At 43.0% G+C, this 20,838-nt stretch overlaps 1 protein-coding gene across 1 annotated transcript in view; it reads left to right on the forward strand.

Annotated features, from left to right (window-relative positions):
- LOC141098685 (cytochrome P450 2D17-like) overlaps positions 1 to 19,670 on the forward strand; it is a 225,095-nt gene extending 205,425 nt beyond the window's left edge. The window contains exons 5-9 of the mRNA XM_073586649.1: positions 2,769 to 2,942; positions 11,356 to 11,497; positions 11,604 to 11,791; positions 12,345 to 12,486; positions 18,640 to 19,670. Coding sequence (XP_073442750.1) covers positions 2,769 to 2,942; positions 11,356 to 11,497; positions 11,604 to 11,791; positions 12,345 to 12,486; positions 18,640 to 18,821 — 828 coding nt within the window. The 3' untranslated portion in view covers positions 18,822 to 19,670. The remainder of the gene's footprint in view (positions 1 to 2,768; positions 2,943 to 11,355; positions 11,498 to 11,603; positions 11,792 to 12,344; positions 12,487 to 18,639) is intronic.
- The last annotated feature ends 1,168 nt before the right edge of the window (positions 19,671 to 20,838 follow it).

The raw sequence follows: 20,838 nt of genomic DNA on the forward strand, positions 1-20,838 counted from the left end.
GTCGTATCGCTGGTCGGATCGCTGCTGCATCGCTAAATGTAAAAGGGCCTTTACAATAAGTAGTATAAATATTTACTGCTGTGACTTGCGTCACAATAGGGAGTGTATGAATTACATGATTGACATCTAGAGGAATGCAAAGATCTATTACTATTGAGATGAGATTATGTAGGACCTGGCATAGGAAATCAAAGCTGGAAAGGCAACAGTCTGATATACATGTTCAATCATGAAAGAAAGTGACCAAATGTGTATGGGGGAGCTAGGCATTTCTGTCAAGATGCCAAAGTTCCCTACAGTAAACGGCATGAACAATAGATAAAACGGAAAAAAAAATAATAATGAAAACTAAAACTTGGAAAAACAAAGCTGAAATTATAAATAAAAATAATAATAAAGAATAAAAAATAAAACATGAAAAATAAAAAATGAAAAATAATATATATATATATATATATATATATTTATTTAATTATTATAACTACGTGACAGTCCATGGTAGCCGGTCTTCACTCTTGTGCCCAGCTTCCACTTCTCAGAATCCAGGGTGCCTCTGCATTGACTGCATTAGATGCTCATGGTGGCACAAATCATTGCTCATATCTAATTATGATCATCATGACGATCATAAACATTTTTATTACTATTACCATTAAAGGAGTTGTTCACTACAAGGACAAACCCCTCCTAAATTAAATATGTGGCCCTGATAAAATAAATAAACCTATACTAAGCTTCTGTGCCAGCTCTGTTCCAGTGGTGTCTGCACTTGCTGTTCCTGGGCTGTGATGCAGTAAAATGACACGTGATGCCTAGCATCCAATCACCGCTGGTGTCACTGTCTCCGCCTCCCATCAAAATAAACATGAAGAGGAAGCCAGGGATCAGCTGTAGCCCAGACTTCCGCTTCATGCTCAGTTTGTCCAAAGGTGGAGACAGTGACTCCAGTGCTGATTGAGCACCGGGCATCAAGTGCTGGAACAGAGCCGGCAAGGCAGGCTGTGGTGCTAATAAAAAATATGGATATCTTATTGCCTACATATTGTAATATATTGTTTATATGCTTTGATATAGTGTGGTCATTAGACCAAGGGTGGAAAGTATGGCAAATATGAAATATGGTTGTTTGAATCCAAACACTATATTGCAATATACTATGGTGTAGTATCATTAATGCTGAACTTTGATACTTAGCCACAAAGCGTTTGCTCTGTGTCAATACCATAAGACAAGGAATTGTTCTGTGGTCTTTGAAGCTCTGTGTTTCAAAGATTCATTATCCTGATTTGCACACAAGTGACCACTGTGATATTTGCGTTGACAATCAGTGATAGGTACTAAATACTTTCACTTGGGGGTTGGTTGATGGGAATTCTGCAAGAAGCTTTCCAACTAATTCTGTGTGGTGTATTCTTACACATGTGCTAGGAAAATTACAAAAACAATAGGAATAACAACTGTATAGATAATGAATATTTATGCTGCTTGAACAAGGAAGTCTTGTGTTCAATAATAGTATGATTCTCGATTGACAAGAGAGACCAAAATGTTATGGTCTCATGTAGCAATGGTCATGCATGACATCAATAATCAAGGACCGATTGTGATACACATGAGAAATGTATGCATGTGTGCCTGGGTTACGATAGATATCCAGTTTTCAGAATAGGTGATTATGGAAGTCATGCTGCCCATATGTTACCATCTTAGAGCGTTATGCTATGCTATGAAGAGTTAACTTTGTAGCAAGCAACATATATTGAACTTTGAACAGTGATAGACAACTTTGACAAGTTGACCAGAGGCAAACAGAGCCTGGGTTATAATCAGTAGCAAAACAACCCTGATGCATTGTGCTATTGTTAAGAGACATACTAATGGCAAACAAATCTCTGGTTGGTGCAAACACACTAAGAGGCTATAACAAACAGACCTTGAAGTCTTGTGCAGATTCAAGATTCTGATGCAGACTAAACATACTGCACAGTTGTAATGTGGGAGTGTTGTGTATAAAAAGGTGGACCCGGTTCAGCGAGGTAGGGACATTTCCAGAAGGTATCGTGGGTGCACGGTTTCTGTGATGACAAGACCAGAGTATTTCCTTCTCGCTGACACTGTGGTCCCTCCAGTGGAGAAGTGATGTTACAATGCTTGGTAATGTATAGTATGGATGCTTATTTCTCTATGTACTATAATTCATAATAATTGTATGATTCACATGAAATTAATTCCATTCCATTAATTTGGTGTTTTATCATTTAAATTAATCATTGTATAATAAAATTGTGTTATATCCAAGTAGTAGCCTTCTTTAAAGCTGTATTCGAACCTTTATTGCTGAACAGTTGGCAATACACAAGCGAGTATAGGTTTATTTTATTGGGGCTGAACTTTTGTTTAATAAGGGGTTGCTCTGGTAGTGGACAACCCCCTTTAAGTAAAGAGGTATTCAGGCTATATTTAGATTTCAGGTACAGCCCCCTTAAGTAGGGTAAAATTGTGTATCATGTAATATGTTGGTTGGGGGAATATGACATCCATCCACTGGTTCACTGCCTCTCCACAGCAGGTGCAGCACTGTCTGTAGTTACAGTGGTTCACACTTTTGTACATTTTATTTTGTCACTTTAGTTACAAATGTCATAGCAAAGAATCACTTTCCTTATGGACCATTAGCAAATCACCCTATTATGAACACACTAAACAGTCAGTCATATACTGTATTTAGTAGATGCTAATCATAATTCTATGTACAATTCTTGATTTAGATTCTAAATGAAATTCCTTTTCTCAACCACATCCCATGGCTTGCTGACCGAGTGATAGGACCGGAGTATGAGATGGTCGCATTCCTAAAGGAAATGATCGCAGAGCATCGGGAAACTTGGGATCCAAATTACACCCGAGATTTTATTGATGCCTATCTAGTGGAGATGGAAAAGGTATGAACACTTTTGCCATTGTTAGCGCTCGCTCACACTAGTATATAAAATGGACTAGTGCAATGCGAGAAAAAACTAATTGTATTGCTCTCTGACCAATGTTATTCAGTGAGGCAGTACATAGCTGCATGTTTTATCAGTTGGATTTGGAGTGAGGAAAAAAATCACAGCATGCTGCGAGTGTCTGAGTACAGGGTCTTAATGGCTCACCGGATAACCGGAGGATTCTCCGTTGGGCCCAGGCACTGACACCTGCTGGCATACTGGCTAGCAGCTGCCTAGGGCCCCCACTGCTCCTGTGGCCCCAGCCAGTGGTGTGTCGCTTATAGTGGCACACCCAGCTGCTCTGGAGCCCCTGAGTCAGGGGGGCCGGCCCGGTGCCAGCGGAGCAGCAGCTGGAGACAAGATCCTGTCTCCACTGCTAAAGGGAGCTTAATATTCACGCTTCCCCATACCTCCATGGGCGTGGAAGAGTGAATACTATTTTACTTAATAACGGGCAGTTTTAGCTACAGGCTGAGGCTAACACTTCATGGAAGACAAAATGAAAAGTAAGCCAGCTTACCAGCCACCTGCGCAGATCCTCGGAACCCCGTGCAGACAAACGTGGAAACGAACAAGGCAAAGGAAGAATTAGTTCCAGCTGCGTATAAAATCCTTTTCTTCTTTATTGAAAAAACGTATTAAAATGCACAAATAGCTTATGCTCTCTCCGCAGGTGCTATAACAGACAGAGGCTACGTGTTTCGACCTTGTCGGTCTTTAACCAAGCCATACTAGTACATACGCCTCCATCATTGCCTTCTCACCCACCACCCCTATCTTTGGCCATTCCACCACCTCCATCATTGCCTCCTCCCCCACCACCATTGCCATTCCACTACAACATCATTGCTTTCTCCCCAACCACCCCCATCATTACCCATTCCAACACCTCCATCACTGCCTCCCCCTCACCACAACCTTCATTGCCTAATCCCCCACCACCAACATTGCTTTCTCCCCCACCACCCCCATCACCCTCATCATTGCCAATCTCCAATACACACACACAGCACTGCACCACTCTCTCTCACACACACAAAGCACCGCACCAAATATGCATGTACACATGCAGGCAGACAGACACTCACAGCACCACTCACATCTCCGCACGTTCCCCACAGGCGCGCCCCGCAACATCTTCATCGCTAGCAGCTTTCTCTCTGAAACACCGTGCTGAATGATGACGTCAGTCAGCTGTGCTGTATCAGACAGGAAGCGCCGGGAAGGAAGCAGGATGGCATTGGATCTCTGCAGCTCCGCTCCACTCAGGGATAGCCACCCACCTCCGGGGCCCCAATGCATCCTCACCGGCTTTTTACATACGGTCAGTGTTAGCCTCAAGGCAATGGAAGAATTGGTTCCAGCTGCATATAAAATCTTTTTCTTCTTTATTGAAAAAACTTATTAAAATGCACAAATAGCTTATGCGCTCTCCACAGGTGCCATAACAGACAGAGACTACGCCAGTATTTTAACCCCCGGTATTAATGTGGTATTAAAAAGGGCTCCGACATTGGGGAACAAATTATCTCCAAGTTTATTTTTTCTGGATAAAAAATCCCCCAAAAATTGGTTGAACTGCACTGGATTTTTTAAATGCGGGTCTAATAATTGTAAGACGTGCAAATGCGCATTTATTTCAAAAAATTTCTCAAATACAGTCAATTTTAAAATAAAAAATTATATTCATTGCAATTCGACCAATGTTGTATACAAAATAGACTGCAAAGCTGGTAATTTATCATATATAGGTTGTACTTCTAGGACACTAAAAACACGAATTAGAGAACATCTTGGTGATATTGGTGTATTGCATGCTCGCAATACAGCACAGTTTCGAGTACAGGGAATAGAACGTGTCACCATACCTTTTCGGGGAGGGGATGCCAGACGGCGTCTCCTTACCAGAGAAGCTTATTGGATCTGCCGCTTAAACACTAGAATCCCTGGTGGTCTCAACAAAAGAAATGATTTAATGCTACATTATTGTTAATTTGCCATGTTTTTTTTCTTTTTTCTCATTCAGTCATCATTTTTTAATTTAATTTTTTTTTGTTCATTTTTTTATTCAATCATTTTTCTGTTTGTTTTGTACCTTAAATATCATGGTTAGAGTTGAGCGATACCGTCCGATACTTCAAAGTATCGGATCGGAATGGATCAGCCGATCTTTAAAAAAAGTATCGGTATCGCCGATTCCGATACCGGAAGTCCCATTCAAGTCTATGGGACTTCCGGTATCGGAATAAGAAAAACCCTGTTTTTGCCTTGTACAGCCTCTCTGGGGTCTGTACGGGCCTTTCGGGGGGCTGTGCCGGCCTGCCTGGGGGTCTGTGCAGGCTCCGGTGGTCTGTGCCGGCCTGCCGGGGGGCTGTGCCGGCCTGCCGGTGGTCTGTGCAGGCTCCGGGGGGCTGTGCCGGCCTGCCGGGGGGCTGTGCCGGCCTGCCGGTGGTCTGTGCAGGCTCCGGTGGGCTGTGCCGGCCTGCCGGGGGGCTGTGCCGGCCTGCCGGTGGTCTGTGCAGGCTCCGGGGGTCTGTGCCGGCCTGCCGGTGGTCTGTGCAGGCTTCGGGGGTCTGTGCAGGCATCGTCCGATGGGACTACAAGTCCCATCGGGCGATGCCTGCTACCATGACAGTGATTGACACATTAGCCAATGATGGGACAGTAGTAGTCCCATCATCCGGCTAATGTGTTAAATGTTAAAAAAAAAAAAAAAAAAAAAAATACTACATACATACTACATACATACTACATGCATGCTACATACATACTACATGCTACATACATACTACATGCATGCTACATACATACTACATGCTACATACATACTACATGCTACATACATACTACATATATACTACATGCATGCTACATACATACTACATGCTACATACATACTACATGCTACATACATACTACATATATACTACATACATACTACATACATGCTACATACATGCTACATACATACTGCATGCTACATACATACTACATACATACTACATACATGCTACATGCATGCTACATGCATGCTACATACATACTACATACATACTACATACATACTACATGCATGCTACATACATACTACATGCATGCTACATGCATGCTACATACATACTACATGCTACATACATACCACATACATACTACATACATACTACATGCTACATACATACTACATATATACTACATGCATGCTACATACATACTACATGCTACATACATACCACATACATACTACATACATGCTACATGCTACATACATACTACATATATACTACATGCATGCTACATACATACTACATATATACTACATGCATGCTACATACATACTGCATGCTACATGCATGCTACATACATACTACATACATACTACATGCTACATACATACCACATATATACTACATACATACAATACATTCATACAAAACATACATAGACATACAGTACATATAACATAGAGTAACATACTTACCAATACTTGTCACATTGTTCCCCGAAGCCATTGTCTTTTCCGGAATAAATATTAACATAACAAACCACAAAAATACTCACCCACGATCCGAAGCAGTCCACGAGTGTGTCCCACGACGATCTTGGGTAGAGAACTGCAGCATCAGCTGATGCTGCCGTTCTCTACGGGCTGCAGGAATCCAATGACGGAAGGTAGGTATCCTTCCGCACTGTATTCCTCCGCCACTTAAAAAAAAAAAAAAGTCCCTAGTCTCACTTTATGCCATTGCTGTGTGGGAATTTCCCACGCAGCAATGGCATAAAGTGAGACTAGGGACTTTTTTTTTTTTAAGTGGCGGAGGAATACAGTGCGGAAGGATACCTACCTTCCGTCATTGGATTCCTGCAGCCCGTAGAGAACGGCAGCATCATCTGATGCTGCAGTTCTCTACCCAAGATCGTCGTGGGACACACTCGTGGACTGCTTCGGATCGTGGGTGAGTATTTTTGTGGTTTGTTATGTTAATATTTATTCCGGAAAAGACAATGGCTTCGGGGAACAATGTGACAAGTATTGGTAAGTATGTTACTCTATGTTATATGTACTGTATGTCTATGTATGTATTGTATGAATGTATTGTATGTATGTAGTATATATGTGGTATGTATGTAGCATGTAGTATGTATGTAGTATGTATGTAGCATGCATGTAGCATGCAGTATGTATGTAGTATGTATGTGGTATATATGTAGCATGTAGTATGTATGTAGTATGTATGTGGTATGTATGTAGCATGTAGTATGTATGTAGCATGCATGTAGCATGCATGTAGTATGTATGTAGCATGCATGTAGTATGTATGTATGTATTATGTATGTAGCATGCAGGTAGTATGTATGTAGTATGTATGTAGTATGTATGTAGTATGTATGTAGCATGCAGTATGTATGTAGCATGTATGTAGTATGTATGTAGTATATATGTAGTATGTATGTAGCATGTAGTAAGTATGTAGCATGCATGTAGTATATATGTAGTATGTATGTAGCATGTAGTATGTATGTAGTATGTATGTAGCATGTAGTATGTATGTAGTATGTATGTAGTATGTATGTAGTATGTATGTAGCATGTATGTAGCATGTATGTAGTATGTATGTAGTATATATGTAGTATGTATGTAGCATGTAGTATGTATGTAGCATGTAGTATGTATGTATCATGCATGTAGTATATATGTAGTATGTATGTAGCATGTAGTATGTATGTAGCATGCATGTAGTATATATGTAGTATGTATGTAGCATGTAGTATGTATGTAGCATGTAGTATGTATGTAGCATGCATGTAGTATGTATGTAGCATGCATGTAGTATGTATGTAGTATGTATATAGTATTTTTTTTTTTAACATTTAACACATTAGCCGGATGATGGGACTACTACTGTCCCATCATTGGCTAATGTGTCAATCACTGTCATGGTAGCAGGCATCGCCAGATGGGACTTGTAGTCCCATCGGACGATGCTTGCACAGACCCCCGGACATCAGCACAGCCCCCCGGCAGGCCGGCACAGCCCCCCGGCAGGCCGGTACAGACCCCCACAGGGTGCACAGACCACCGGCAGGCCGGCACAGCCCCCCGGCAGGCCGGTACAGACCCCCACAGGGTGCACAGACCACCGGCAGGCCGGCACAGCCCCCCGGCAGGCCGGTACAGACCCCCACAGGGTGCACAGACCACCGGCAGGCCGGCACAGCCCCCCGGCAGGCCGGTACAGACCCCGGGCAGTCCACACAGCCCCCCGGCAGGCCGGCAGAGACCCCCGGAAGGCCCGAAATGACGGCGCATCATGATGCGCACACACCGCGCATCATGATGACGTCAGGCTGTCAATCAACTTTGAACTTCCGATTCCGATGCCGAATTCCGATATTGAAAAACTATCGGAAGTCGGTATCGGAATTCCGATACAGCAAGTATCGGCCGATACCCGATACTTGCGGTATCGGAATGCTCAACACTAATCATGGTTAATGCTTTTAAATTTTGTATAGGACCTGTTTATCTATCATGTGATATAGTATTGTGTTGTGATTAGTTATAATTTTCTATATAGAGATAAGCTGTATATGTACTAGTATGGCTTGGTTAAAGACCGACAAGGTCGAAACGCGTAGCCTCTGTCTGTTATGGCACCTGTGGAGAGCGCATAAGCTATTTGTGCATTTTAATAAGTTTTTTCAATAAAGACGAAAAGGATTTTATACGCAGCTGGAACCAATTCTTCCATTGCCTTGAGGCTAACACTGATCGTATGTAAAAAGCCGGTAAGAATGCATTGGGGCCCCGGAGGTGGGTGGCTATCCCTGAGTGGAGCGGAGCTGCAGAGATCCAATGCCATCCTGCTTCCTTCCCGGCGCTTCCTGTCTGATACAGCACAGGTGACTGACGTCATCATTCAGCACGGTGTTTCAGAGAGAAAGTTGCTAGCGACGAAGATGTTGCGGGGCGCGGCTGTGGGGAACGTGCGGAGATGTGAGTGGTGCTGTGTGTGTCTGTCTGCCTGCATGTGTACATGCATATGTGGTGCGGTGCTTTGTGTGTGTGAGAGAGAGTGGTGCGGTGCTGTGAGTGTGTGTATTGGAGATTGGCAATGATGAGGGTGATGGGGGTGGTGGGGGAGAAGGCAATGTTGGTGGTGGGGGATTAGGCAATGATGGTTGTGGTGAGGGGGAGGCAGTGATGGAGGTGTTGGAATGGGTAATGATGGGGGTGGTTGGGGAGAAGAGAAAGCAATGATGTTGTAGTGGAATGGCAATGGTGGTGGGGGAGGAGGCAATGATGGAGGTGGTGGAATGGCCAAAGATAGGGGTGGTGGGTGAGAAGGCAATGATGGAGGCGGAGGGGGGTTGCATTATACCCTATGAGGGGGGCTACATTATATGCTTGGGAGGGGGCTAATTTTTCTCTCAGGGGGCTACAAGAATGATTTTCTTTGGTGGGACCTAGGTGCTCCAATCTGACGCTGTATGTCGGATGAGACTCAACATCACAAGTCTATGGATGCGAGAGAAGAATTGGACGGTACTCTGTCCAGATATCTGTAAGACATCTGATTTTTACACATGCATCTCAAAGGAACCAGCCAAGTACAATAAATTTACAAATTACTCTCCTAATTTTTGGGGTATCCCCTATTTTTTGAAACAAGCAAAGATAAAGCATACAGATGTGAGCTGATATTATCCGACTGGAAAGCTCCCCGATTATTGGGCCCTTCCTAGCCTAAAAATAAAAGCTCTCAGCCACTCCAGAAGTGGCGCATCACATTAGATGCTCCAAGTCTTGCTGTTCACAGGCGCCTCCATGTAACCTCACTAAACTCAAGCAATTTCAAACAGAAGAATTGGCAAAATTTCAGTCTCTAGATGGGGAAAGCTGGTAGAGACATACCCCAAAAGACTTGTAGCAGTAATTGCAGTGAAAGGTGGACCTACAAACTATTAGCTCAGGGGAGCTGAATACAAACACATATCACAATTTTCATATTTATATTTTTAAAATAACTAGATAACCATGTATCATTTCCTTTCCACTTCTCAAATACTTGCGACTTTGTGTTATATTACATAAAATGCCAATACAATACATTTAGGTTTGTGGGTGTAACGTGAAAAAATGTGGAAAAGTGCATGGGGTTTGAATACTTTGTCAAGGCACTGTATAGGGAGAGACCTGTCAGTCAAAGGCAGCTGGTGGGGAGAAGCCACTTGGTACCGGCCTTTTCAACTAGTCATCAGTGCAGGTTGGTCCCTGGCGACTATTACACTATAAACAGTTAATGGTATATATACACTAGCGCCCTGTGGATAGTGAGGAGGCAAGTCTAGTAGCTGCGGACAGAACGTGGGTCCTGTGTAAAAAAGCCCATAATGGAGATAATTATGTATACAATTGATACAGTCACGCTAGTAGATTTAAAGGATAGAAGGTTAGAGGAGGGTTACACACTGTAGCAAATAAGTGCAGTGACCATGGCGACAGATAAAGGTACTTAGGTAGAGAAGCGATCACAATATATTGTGCAGAGTAACTTATACATATAGTATATATGATCAAAGAATTATAATGACACAAAGTAGTCAATCCCAAATTGTACAAAGGATCCACTGCAGATGACAGCACGCAGGGGGCAGACAATGGATGACGCACATTGCACTCTATATTAGGAATCTACATTTGAGCAGGAACCACCGCTACTTAAACGTAGGTCCCTAACAAATACTTTGCACATGTGTTTGATTCATCCAGTTTGTGTGACCGACATCCTCCTGACAGGTATTCAGTTCAGTTCCAATGATTGATGGACTTCTAATGACTTCATAGGCATTTTTCCTATTATTCCATGCTTTTTCCTGGATTGTACAAATTGGGATTGACTATTTAGTCTCATAATTCTTTGATCATAAATTACTCTGCATAATATAGTGAAATTGCTTCACTAAGTATCTGTCACCACAGAAAATTGACAGTTCCAGCTGGTCGCTGCACTTATTTCCTACAGTGTGTAACCCTCCTGTAGCCTCCTGTCCTTTAAATCTACTAGTGCGACAGTGTCACTTGCATACAGCTATTAAACTATGTTTCTATCTGAAATGCTGCAGTGATTGAGTTAAATATGCATGGATGAAATTATGCAGCCAATGTCTGATACATGCTGCCCGCGGAGCAGGCAGTATGGATCAGCTGTCCTATTCTCTTTAAATGAATGATGACATACTGCTTGTCCGTACATAGTGTATGAAGTGTATTGTGCCAACTACTGCTCATATAGGAGGCTCAATGCTGTTTCCCCATGGTCCAAAGTCAGAATCCAAATATCACATGTCTAAAACTGGTTTCTTCTAGGTGAAAGAAGATGGTTCCAGTAGTTTCAATGAAGCAAACCTGCTCATGACAACATATGATTTATTTGTCGCTGGGTCAGAAACTACAAGTACCACCCTGAGGTGGGCACTGATGTTTATGATCCTCTACCCAGATGTACAATGTGAGTATAAACACACAGTATGGTGTAGTAATCACATAGTAAGGTGTATTCATCGTGTACTAAGGTATGGATAAATATTCCTATAGTAATGCTCATTTGTGTTCAGCCAAAGTACAGGAAGAAATTGATCGAGTAATTGGGAGGGCGCGGAAACCGACAATGGGAGATGTTCTACAAATGCCATATACTAATGCTGTGATCCATGAAGTACAACGATATGGAGATATTGCCCCCTTGGCTTTTCCTCATATGACCTACCGAGATATGGAGATAAAAGGTTACTTTATTCCAAAGGTAAAATCGATGGGTAATACTTTTATGTATTGCCACAAATACAAGGGGAACATCCAGTGTCTGCACCGACAATTGTGACATTAAACTCTGAACACAAAACATTTTGTTGAAAAAGCTGAAATGTTGTGCTGCTTACAATTGTGGTGTTGTAGCAATACCATATATTACACAGTAGCGCATATATATATATATATATATATATATATATATATATATATATATATATATGAAATAGTATGGTTTCTCCAGCGATCAGTCCCGGTTTTGATTCATTCCTCACTTGTACCTGGAGGAAGGGATTGGCTATTTGCAAACATGTTACTGAAGAAACATGGAACCTTTTTAATGGAAAAATAAAGTCATATTTTAGCCCACCATTGGACTGATCGCTGGAGAGACCATACTATTTCTTTTACATGCAAGGAACTATCCCAATCCATTTTCCGTGCAAACTGCTACCACAGGCTAGACTTACTCCTGGTTTTCTTCAAAGCGGTGAGCTGACTGTGCCCAAAATTTTTTTTTCATATATATATATATATATTTCAAACAGGGCACCAATATCATCACCAACCTGTCCTCTGTGCTCAAAGATCACCAAATCTGGGAGAAACCTTTACAATTTTACCCAAAACATTTCCTTGATGAGAATGAAAAGTTTGTAAAACGAGAGGCATTTATCCCATTTTCTGCAGGTAAGGAAAGTCTTCTTTGTATTAGTGATCATATCTTACATGTAAGTGTTATACATTAATGGGGCAATATAGCTACTGTGATAACTTAGAGATCAGTTAGCTCCCGGGATGGCTTTCTACTAAATAGATGTTGGCACTCAGTGAAGTCTTTGGGTTAGGTTCTATACATGCCACAACCAGCTGTATTAGCTTCGTACAAAACAAAGCTATAGTTATGATTGTATAGAAATTAAATAGAGAAAAAAACTATCACAATAAAAACTGCAATAGACCATGCCAATTGCTGTACAGACATAGAGAGCCTGACCCTGTAGTACCTAGTGGTTATTGCATGACCTGAGATAGCCCTACCCACAGACTAAATGATGACAACTCAGACCATCGCTGCCTGACAGGCCATCGAGCACTTCACCTTCATCCTAAAGAACTGGAGGGCAGAGCAGAGTGCGAATTACCTACAGAAGGGAAAGTGTGCTGAAATACAAGTATAAAAGGTTCCCAGGGTGGGTAAAATAAAACATGAAATACAAAATAAACAATTAAAGAGGTATTCCTATCTCCAAGATCCTATCCCAATATGTAGTAGGTGTAATAATGATAGTATTAGCAAATATCTCCAATTACAATGTAGTATAGTTTCTTTTATTCACTATATCTCTTTCCTAATGTGCAGGCATTGCAAGACCTTAGGTATCCATGGTTATGATGAGTAGCAACTGGCTGTCACTTTATCACTGGACATAACCACGGATGCCTAAGGGCCTGCAAGCCTGCACATGGGGAAAAAGAAAGAGACATAGCAAATCAGAAGAACAATACTACATTTCTAATTGGAGATATTTGCTAATATCATTATTATTATTACACCTACTACATATTATGATAGGATCTTGGATATCAGCATACCCCTTTAAGTGTGCACTGTTAGAAAATAAACCGCCTACTTCTCAGCAAGAAACAGACGATGGGTGGAAGATGAAGAAATATATAAATAGAAAAGATATAACCCTAGCTATCACTGATAGGCTTAAACTATAGCAGTATGGCAGGACATCCAATTGAGACTATTACTAGCAGGAAATACCAGCGGGGGGGGAAGTATATAAAGGTGATAGGGCAGACAAATATGTTAATTAATACATATGTTACCCTAAGAAGACTGCAGCAAGGACAACAGAAACTAAACACCCAGAAAAAGATGTATCTGCTGTGGCTTGGCAAACAGAGATGCCGACCACAAAGCACAGGCTCAGGGTTTCGAACCCAGATGCATGACAGCAAGTGCTTCACAGAGTAAATAAGTCTTTGATTGTGTGATCACTAATCACATAACGCTCTATCAGAGACTAATGAGCCTACTGGCCAGCAACTCAGAACATGTCACAGTCCATATTATTTCTTATGATGTTGACTCCCTCAGGTCTTGGAACAGTCTGTTGTTCCCCAGCAAGGGGCCATTTTATGAGCATGTCTCACTTATTAACATCTTAAAGGGAATCTGTCAGCAGCTTTTTGCTATTTAATCTACCAGCAGCATAATATAGGATATGCAAGCCTGATTACAGGGATGTGTCACTTATTAGACTGTGTGTTGTCATTTCAATACAATCAGTGTTTTATCATTGCCGGACTACATTCCAAGTGCAGAGAAGTCCAGCCTTTCTGTATAAAGCAACCCTCTCCACTGATTGGTAGCTTTCTGACAATGTACAATATACACAGGAGGCTGCCAATCAGGGGCATGGGCAGGGTTATACGCAGAGCAGAAGTCTTAGCTCTGCAACATTTACATCAGACAAAACAGGTATTCTTTAAAAATTGCAACAGGGAGCCTGATTACAGAGATGTATCACTTACTGGGATGCTTGGTGTTGTTTTCATAGAATACCTGTTTTGTCTGATGTAGATGTGAGCAGGTTGCTGGTGCAGAAACGGACAGGAGGCAGAACAAGAGTTAACATTATTAGTTTACTGAATGGGGGATGGGGGTATACGCCACACAGGGAGAAAAGGGTTTAACAGAGGTAACACAAATGGTGGGGTACAAATGGCGGATAAGGGCAAGAGTGGTAATAGAATGGTTATACAGTAGCAACAGTTCTTAAGGGTTAACTTATCAGTCCAACGGCTTCCTGACTGTAGATTCCACGATGCAAATGGTGATAAATCCAGTGTCGTCCTGAAGCTGTAGGTTCTCTGAGTTCCAGCTGTAGTGGTGAGGCCTCGACATCTTGTCCGGGGTCCTAGGTCCTGGATCTGTTACGCGGGATGAAGTGCAGTCTCTAACGATATCAGAGCTAAACGTAGCTCAACACACATAGGCCGGGGAGGAATAGCACAGTCCACATGTAAGGGGGTGAAGTGCAGGAAGAGCCAGGGGAAGGTTGCCTCCTCTGCTAAGTGCCCGGAACCATGGAGCAGCACAGCTGGTTCCCCGGGGACAGAAAATGGGCCTGGTACAGGAAGGAAGCCGGGCCGAGAGAGGGAAAGGTGCGCACGCTTTCCTCAGTGCAGCCTGGGTAGCGGTCAGGACAGGACACAGACCGGGAGAGAGACAGAGTGTCGTGATATAGGACATGGTTAATGTCCTGTTCTCGCAGGGTTAACTTTTGCTTGACTCCCTTTGGATCTGAGAGGGGTATTTATACTCACTCTAGACTAGGATTCCCTGTCTGCTATACTGTTGTTCTGGCTGTGTGTCTGACTTCTGGTGTGTGTGTATACTGCATTGCTTGTTTGCTTCCCGTGTATGACCCGGTCTGTCCCCTCACTCTGTTCTCTGTCTCATGTTTTGTTACTATTGTCTTCTCCGGTTCTGACCTCCTGGCTTGGCTATCGTTACTCTGTTACCGTTTGCCCCTATTGTACCATCTATTGCCCGCTCTGGTTTTCTGATCTATTGCCTCGTACTGCCCTGGTGCCGAGGGGATGATACAGCAGTTAAAAAACCTCTGTAGGGAGGTGCAGGGAAACATCTCCAAAGCCCAGAAGAAGTTCAAACATTTTGCGGACCGGAGGAGGGGGGTGGTTCCTGCGTTGACAGTGGGGGAAAAAGTCTGGTTGTCCACCCGTAACATCAAACTTAAGATACCCTCTATGAAGTTGGACCCCAAATTTATTGGCCCATACAAGATTGTAGAGGTGATCAACTCAGTGGCATACAGATTACAGTTGCCCACCTCCTTCAAAATATTTAACGTCTTCCACAGGTCCCTATTAAAACCTGTGGGGACAGTTAGATAAGATCCTTCATCCGTGGTTCCACCAGTATTGGTAGAGGGTCAACTGGAGTACGATGTAGGGTACATCATTGATTCACGGTGGGTGCGTTGGAGACTTCAGTACCTTATTTATTGGAAAGGATATTCCATTGAGGATCGATCATGGGTTCCGGCCAGTTTGGTGCACGTTGATCGACTGGTGTGGGCTTTTCATGCCAGATACCCTGAGAAGCCTGGGGGTCCAGTGGCCCCCCATTAAGGGGGGTACTGTCATGGTATAGGACATGGTTAATGTCCTGTTCTCGCAGGGTTAACTTTTGCTGGCCTCCCTTTGGATCTGGGAGGGGTATTTATACTCACTCCAGACTAGGATTCCCTGTCTGCTATACTGTTGTTCTGGCTGTGTGTCTGACCCCTGGTGTGTGTGTGTATACTGCATTGCTTGTTTGCTTCCCATGTCTGTCCCCTCACTCTGTTCTCTGTCTCACTTTTTGGTACTATTGTCTTCTCTGGTTCTGACCTCCTGGCTTGGCTATCGTTACTCTGTTACCATTTGCCCCTATTGTACCGTCTAGTGCCCGCTCTGGTTTTCTGATCTATTGCTTTGTCCTGACTATCCATTCTGTCTAACCCTTTGGTAGTGAAAAATGAGGATGAATGAACTCATGGAGATCAACATCCAACACTGCGGAGACACCATCACATGTTTCTCAATGCAGTGATTCTAGAGCAATGCCCCCATCCCTTATGGGAAATATGTAAAACATGCAAAACACAAGCCGCAGAGACACCATCACATGTTTTTCAATGCAAGCAATGACTAGCCAGGTCTTTCCCCGGTTTATTCACACTGCGTGGCTGGGAATCTCAGGTGCAGATAACTACTGCGCATGCCCGAGATTCCTGCCCCGCAGTGTGAATAAACCATAAGCGACTGCAGGGTTGGATCTCTGGCCGCCAACGTCACGACAGAGGACGGGCGACGGTAACCAAGAATACATAGTACAGCCGGCACAGGCACCAGTATTTGAAAATAAAGATTTGGAGGCGGAGACACAATGCAGGAATACATGACTGACGTATGTGAGGCATCTCTGTCGGGGGGGAAAGGCCTGCCCCCCTGAAAAATATCAGGTATGTCTGACCAATTTTAAAAACAATTATTTCGGCGGTGCAAGGTACCCTAAATAAAAGAGCCAACTTGACAGAATACACCATTAGTGCTGCACAAGGTGGCTTTTTTACTTAAAAATGCCTGCGGGGGGTGACAGGTTCCCTTTAAATACTTGGAAGAAAATGCACTTACAGGTGTTCTCAGCTGAAAACAAGTAATCTCCTCTCCACTGGATAAGTGATAACTTATTTACTGGTGGGAGTCTGACTGCTGGAATGGATAGAAAGTGGAGCTTTTTTGTATCCCCATTAGGCTGGAGCAGCATGTGTGACTTGACCACTGATCCACTCATTCCCTCAGTGGCTGCCATTGCTGTGCCTGTTTTTTTCTGGAAGCCCCAAAGAGAATCAATGGAGTTGCGGTCAGACATTCCACCTGCCGCTCCGTTTTACAATCTGGATAAAAGTGTGCTATCGGGGATAAAATTTCCTTATTATTCCAATTGGTGCGGTTTCTAATGGTCGGACCCAAACGATCAATAAGCTAGCACTAGTGATGAGAGAGTATACTAGTTGCTCGGGTTTTCCCGAGCATGCTCAGGTGTCTTCCGAGTATTTTGGCGTGGTTGGAGATCTAGTTTCTGTAGATTCAGGTGCTTGATTTGCGGCTGTTAGACAACCTGAATACATGTGGGGATTCCCTAACAAATAGGCATTCCTCACATATATTCAGACTGTCCAGCAGCAGCAAATCATGCAGCTGCATCGACAGAAACTAAATCTCCGAGCACGCCAAAATATTCGGAGGGCACGCGAGCATGCTCGGGAAAACCAGAGCAACGAGTATACTCGCTCATCACTCGTTATCACCTATCTTTTAGAGCCCATGAATCGATGTGTTTTAATCAAAGAACCCCTTTTAATATAAACTACTATAATTATACATTCCAGTTATTGTGGCACACTGTAGATGTGCAGGAACTGCCTGTGTTTTATTGTTGATGCTCCACTATAACAGGGATAATGGCTAACAGGTATTTGCATACAGCTGTAGGTTGGACTCTTAGAGTCAATTCCTCCTGTGGGCCCTCGACACCCCAGTCTGACAGTGACTATGCCCCTACTGAAACCCAAACTATGATACTCCTTTATGTCCCCCAAAGAATATGATTCCGCCCAAAATGTCCCTTGAACACAGTATGAAGTTCCACAGTACCAGTCCAGCACAATATTTTACCTCAACAATGACCCCTAACCACAATATGATGTCATGGTCACACCCCATAGAATAAAGCCCCCACAGTCATGGCATAATGCTCCTCACAGCCCACCCCACACATTATTATACCCCCAAATCTTCCCCCATTCAGTATAATACCCTTGGGGCACGTATCACACTGTACAATGCCCCCAACACCTCCTACATAGTATGATGGCCCCACAGCTGCTACAATATGATCCCCCACAGGTACTCACACACAGTATTATCACACCTCCTGTACACAGTATGCTACCCAAAAGTCCCCTACACAAAGTGATTACCTTTTCTTATTGTAAGCTGCAGGCCATGGGATAAAACTGTATTGGCGTTATGTTGGTGATGACTCAGTTCAAATTTGTGGTCGCAGAAGATCAGGGTCACCAGGCAAGAAGTTCAGGGCAGAAGACCTTAATCTTTGACTCCAGTGACATATGGTCTTTTGTGGCATTCAGTTAATTATACATAGATAAGACACATATATTGGATATCCCTTTCTCTCTGACAATTTGATTAAGCTGCAATGTGTACAAGTATTCAAAAGATCTTTTTCTCTTGTAGGTCGGAGGGCTTGCTTGGGAGAACAACTTGCCAGGATGGAACTCTTCCTTTTTTTTACCACCTTTTTACAACAACTTACTTTTGAGATTCCAAATGACCAACCTCACCCAAGAGAAGATCCTATGTTTGCTTTTACACTAAGTCCTCATCCCTACAATATTCATGTTGTAGCTAGGGTGTAACTTGTAAATCACGAGATATGAAATATTTTACACCAGTGCATCTACCTCTTTATTTCCCTGTAGATAGAAAATGAAATTTAATCAGTATAATGCTAATAGAGATTAGCTAATCAATTTGATGCAAATCATTTTTTAGAAAATTTACTTGATCCAGCAAAATTTAAACATTTTATAATTCAATTTGTGTGAATGGCCAAATAAATGTCTTCCGGCATTATACACAAAGCAGAAGATTGCTTATACCAGAGGAGCCTCACATCACCCCAGGTGCCCCTGCGTAGGCGTACTAATAAAGCCTGCAACTATCACATCACATGGCACAGCACTGTCAATCAATAGACCCTATCATAACCTGTATAAATGCAAAGGCAAGTAACAGCTCGTAACTTAGCAGCAGAGAATGTTTAAAACACTGAATTGACATTACAGATTGTGTGTGACAATACGGCCGCGAAAAACAGCTACCATCTTTTTACCTATAGTCGTACAAGTAGAGGTTATTTTGACATTGCTGGTGCCGTGTTTACATAAAATGGCTTGAAAAGGATTCAAGAGACTAGTATACCTCAGAGTTTAACACACATGCTTTCAGGGCAATAATAGAGTTTGCTGTTCTTGCAATTTATGGCATATCGATTTGCTGCAAATCTATTTTTTGGTAATAATTAGCCAAAGGTCGTGAATTTGAATTCCAGGTGATTTGCTCATCTTTAATTGCTAGAAATCTTTGCGAATTTTTAATAGTATTTGCAGAAAACGACTCCTTTATCTTAAAATAAATATAACTTTTATTAGGACGGAGCAAATACTATACAGATAGAGTAATAAACCTGCTAGTTATGCTTTTGACAGTGGAATTATTTTTTTCTGTTCCTTCACTAACAATCACATTATCGAAAACTAGATGTGTGCCCAATGCTATCGCATCGGGAGGTCAGTAACATCATGATGGGGGCAGCTTTGTGGCGCTGGGGGTGGCGCTGGGGGTGGCGGCCCACCCACTTCCGTGCAGTCACAACCTGCAGGAAAGACGGTGTTTTGAGGCCTGTGCTGGAGATGGTGTGCGGCGCCACCAGAGGGTGGCCGCACCCAATCTCCAGTACAGGCCTCAAGCTGCGGTCTTTCCTGCTTGCTGTGACTGCACGGAGGTGGCCCTCTCATTATACCCTCTCATTACACCCCTCATTACACCCTCTCATTATACCCCCTTCATTACACCCCTCTCGTTATACCCCCTCATTACACCCCTTTCACAGCCTCATGATCGCAGCGTCAGCCTGGATCCGAGTGGCAGCTGGGATCCCAGCAGCTGTCGGGATCGCAGCGGTGACCTGGATCCAAGCGGCGGTCAAGATCGCAGCGGCGTTTGTGATCACAGCTGCGTCCTGGATCTGAGTGGCATCACTTGGGCGTACTTCCGCTGCAGCGCGGTGGATTGTGGGATTCGGGGACATTCAGATGAAAGTGAATGATGGACAATTTAAGGCAATTATATATATAGATGTGCAAATGATACTGTGCTGATATGGATAGAGAACTTTTTCTGCAGCTTTTACTGTAGCTAACCTAGGTGTCAGACAGCACTTCCCATATGAGCAGGGCCAGAATAAAGTTGGTGAAGGCAGGTATTAAATTAAACATAAGGTTGCTCTCATTCTTTTTCTAACTGTTATAGAGCTTATTATTTTCCCAGTGAACTAATTGACAACAGTTTGGATCCACACAACATCACATGTAATCATCCAATGTAAGCCCACAAGGACAGGGTCCTCTTCCTTCTGTACCTGTCTACCTTTGTTAGTTTGTCTACTGTAAGTGATATTTGTACGGGAGTACCAAAATGAATACGGTGAAGTGGATTTGCCTGGGCCCATCCAGTATGTGGGTACCAAGGTGTAATGGGGTGCATATGAATTGGTAGCAGGGCAGGCCTTGCATTCAATGATACCTTTTTTATGGAGGCCCTCCTGGACATCTTATGAAAGGGGTATTGGGGTGCGTCGTAATTCTTGGCAGC

Source organism: Dendrobates tinctorius, unplaced genomic scaffold (assembly GCF_039654945.1).
Source record: "Dendrobates tinctorius isolate UK_male_01 unplaced genomic scaffold, ASM3965494v1 ptg000094l, whole genome shotgun sequence".
Lineage (NCBI taxonomy): Eukaryota > Metazoa > Chordata > Amphibia > Anura > Dendrobatidae > Dendrobates > Dendrobates tinctorius.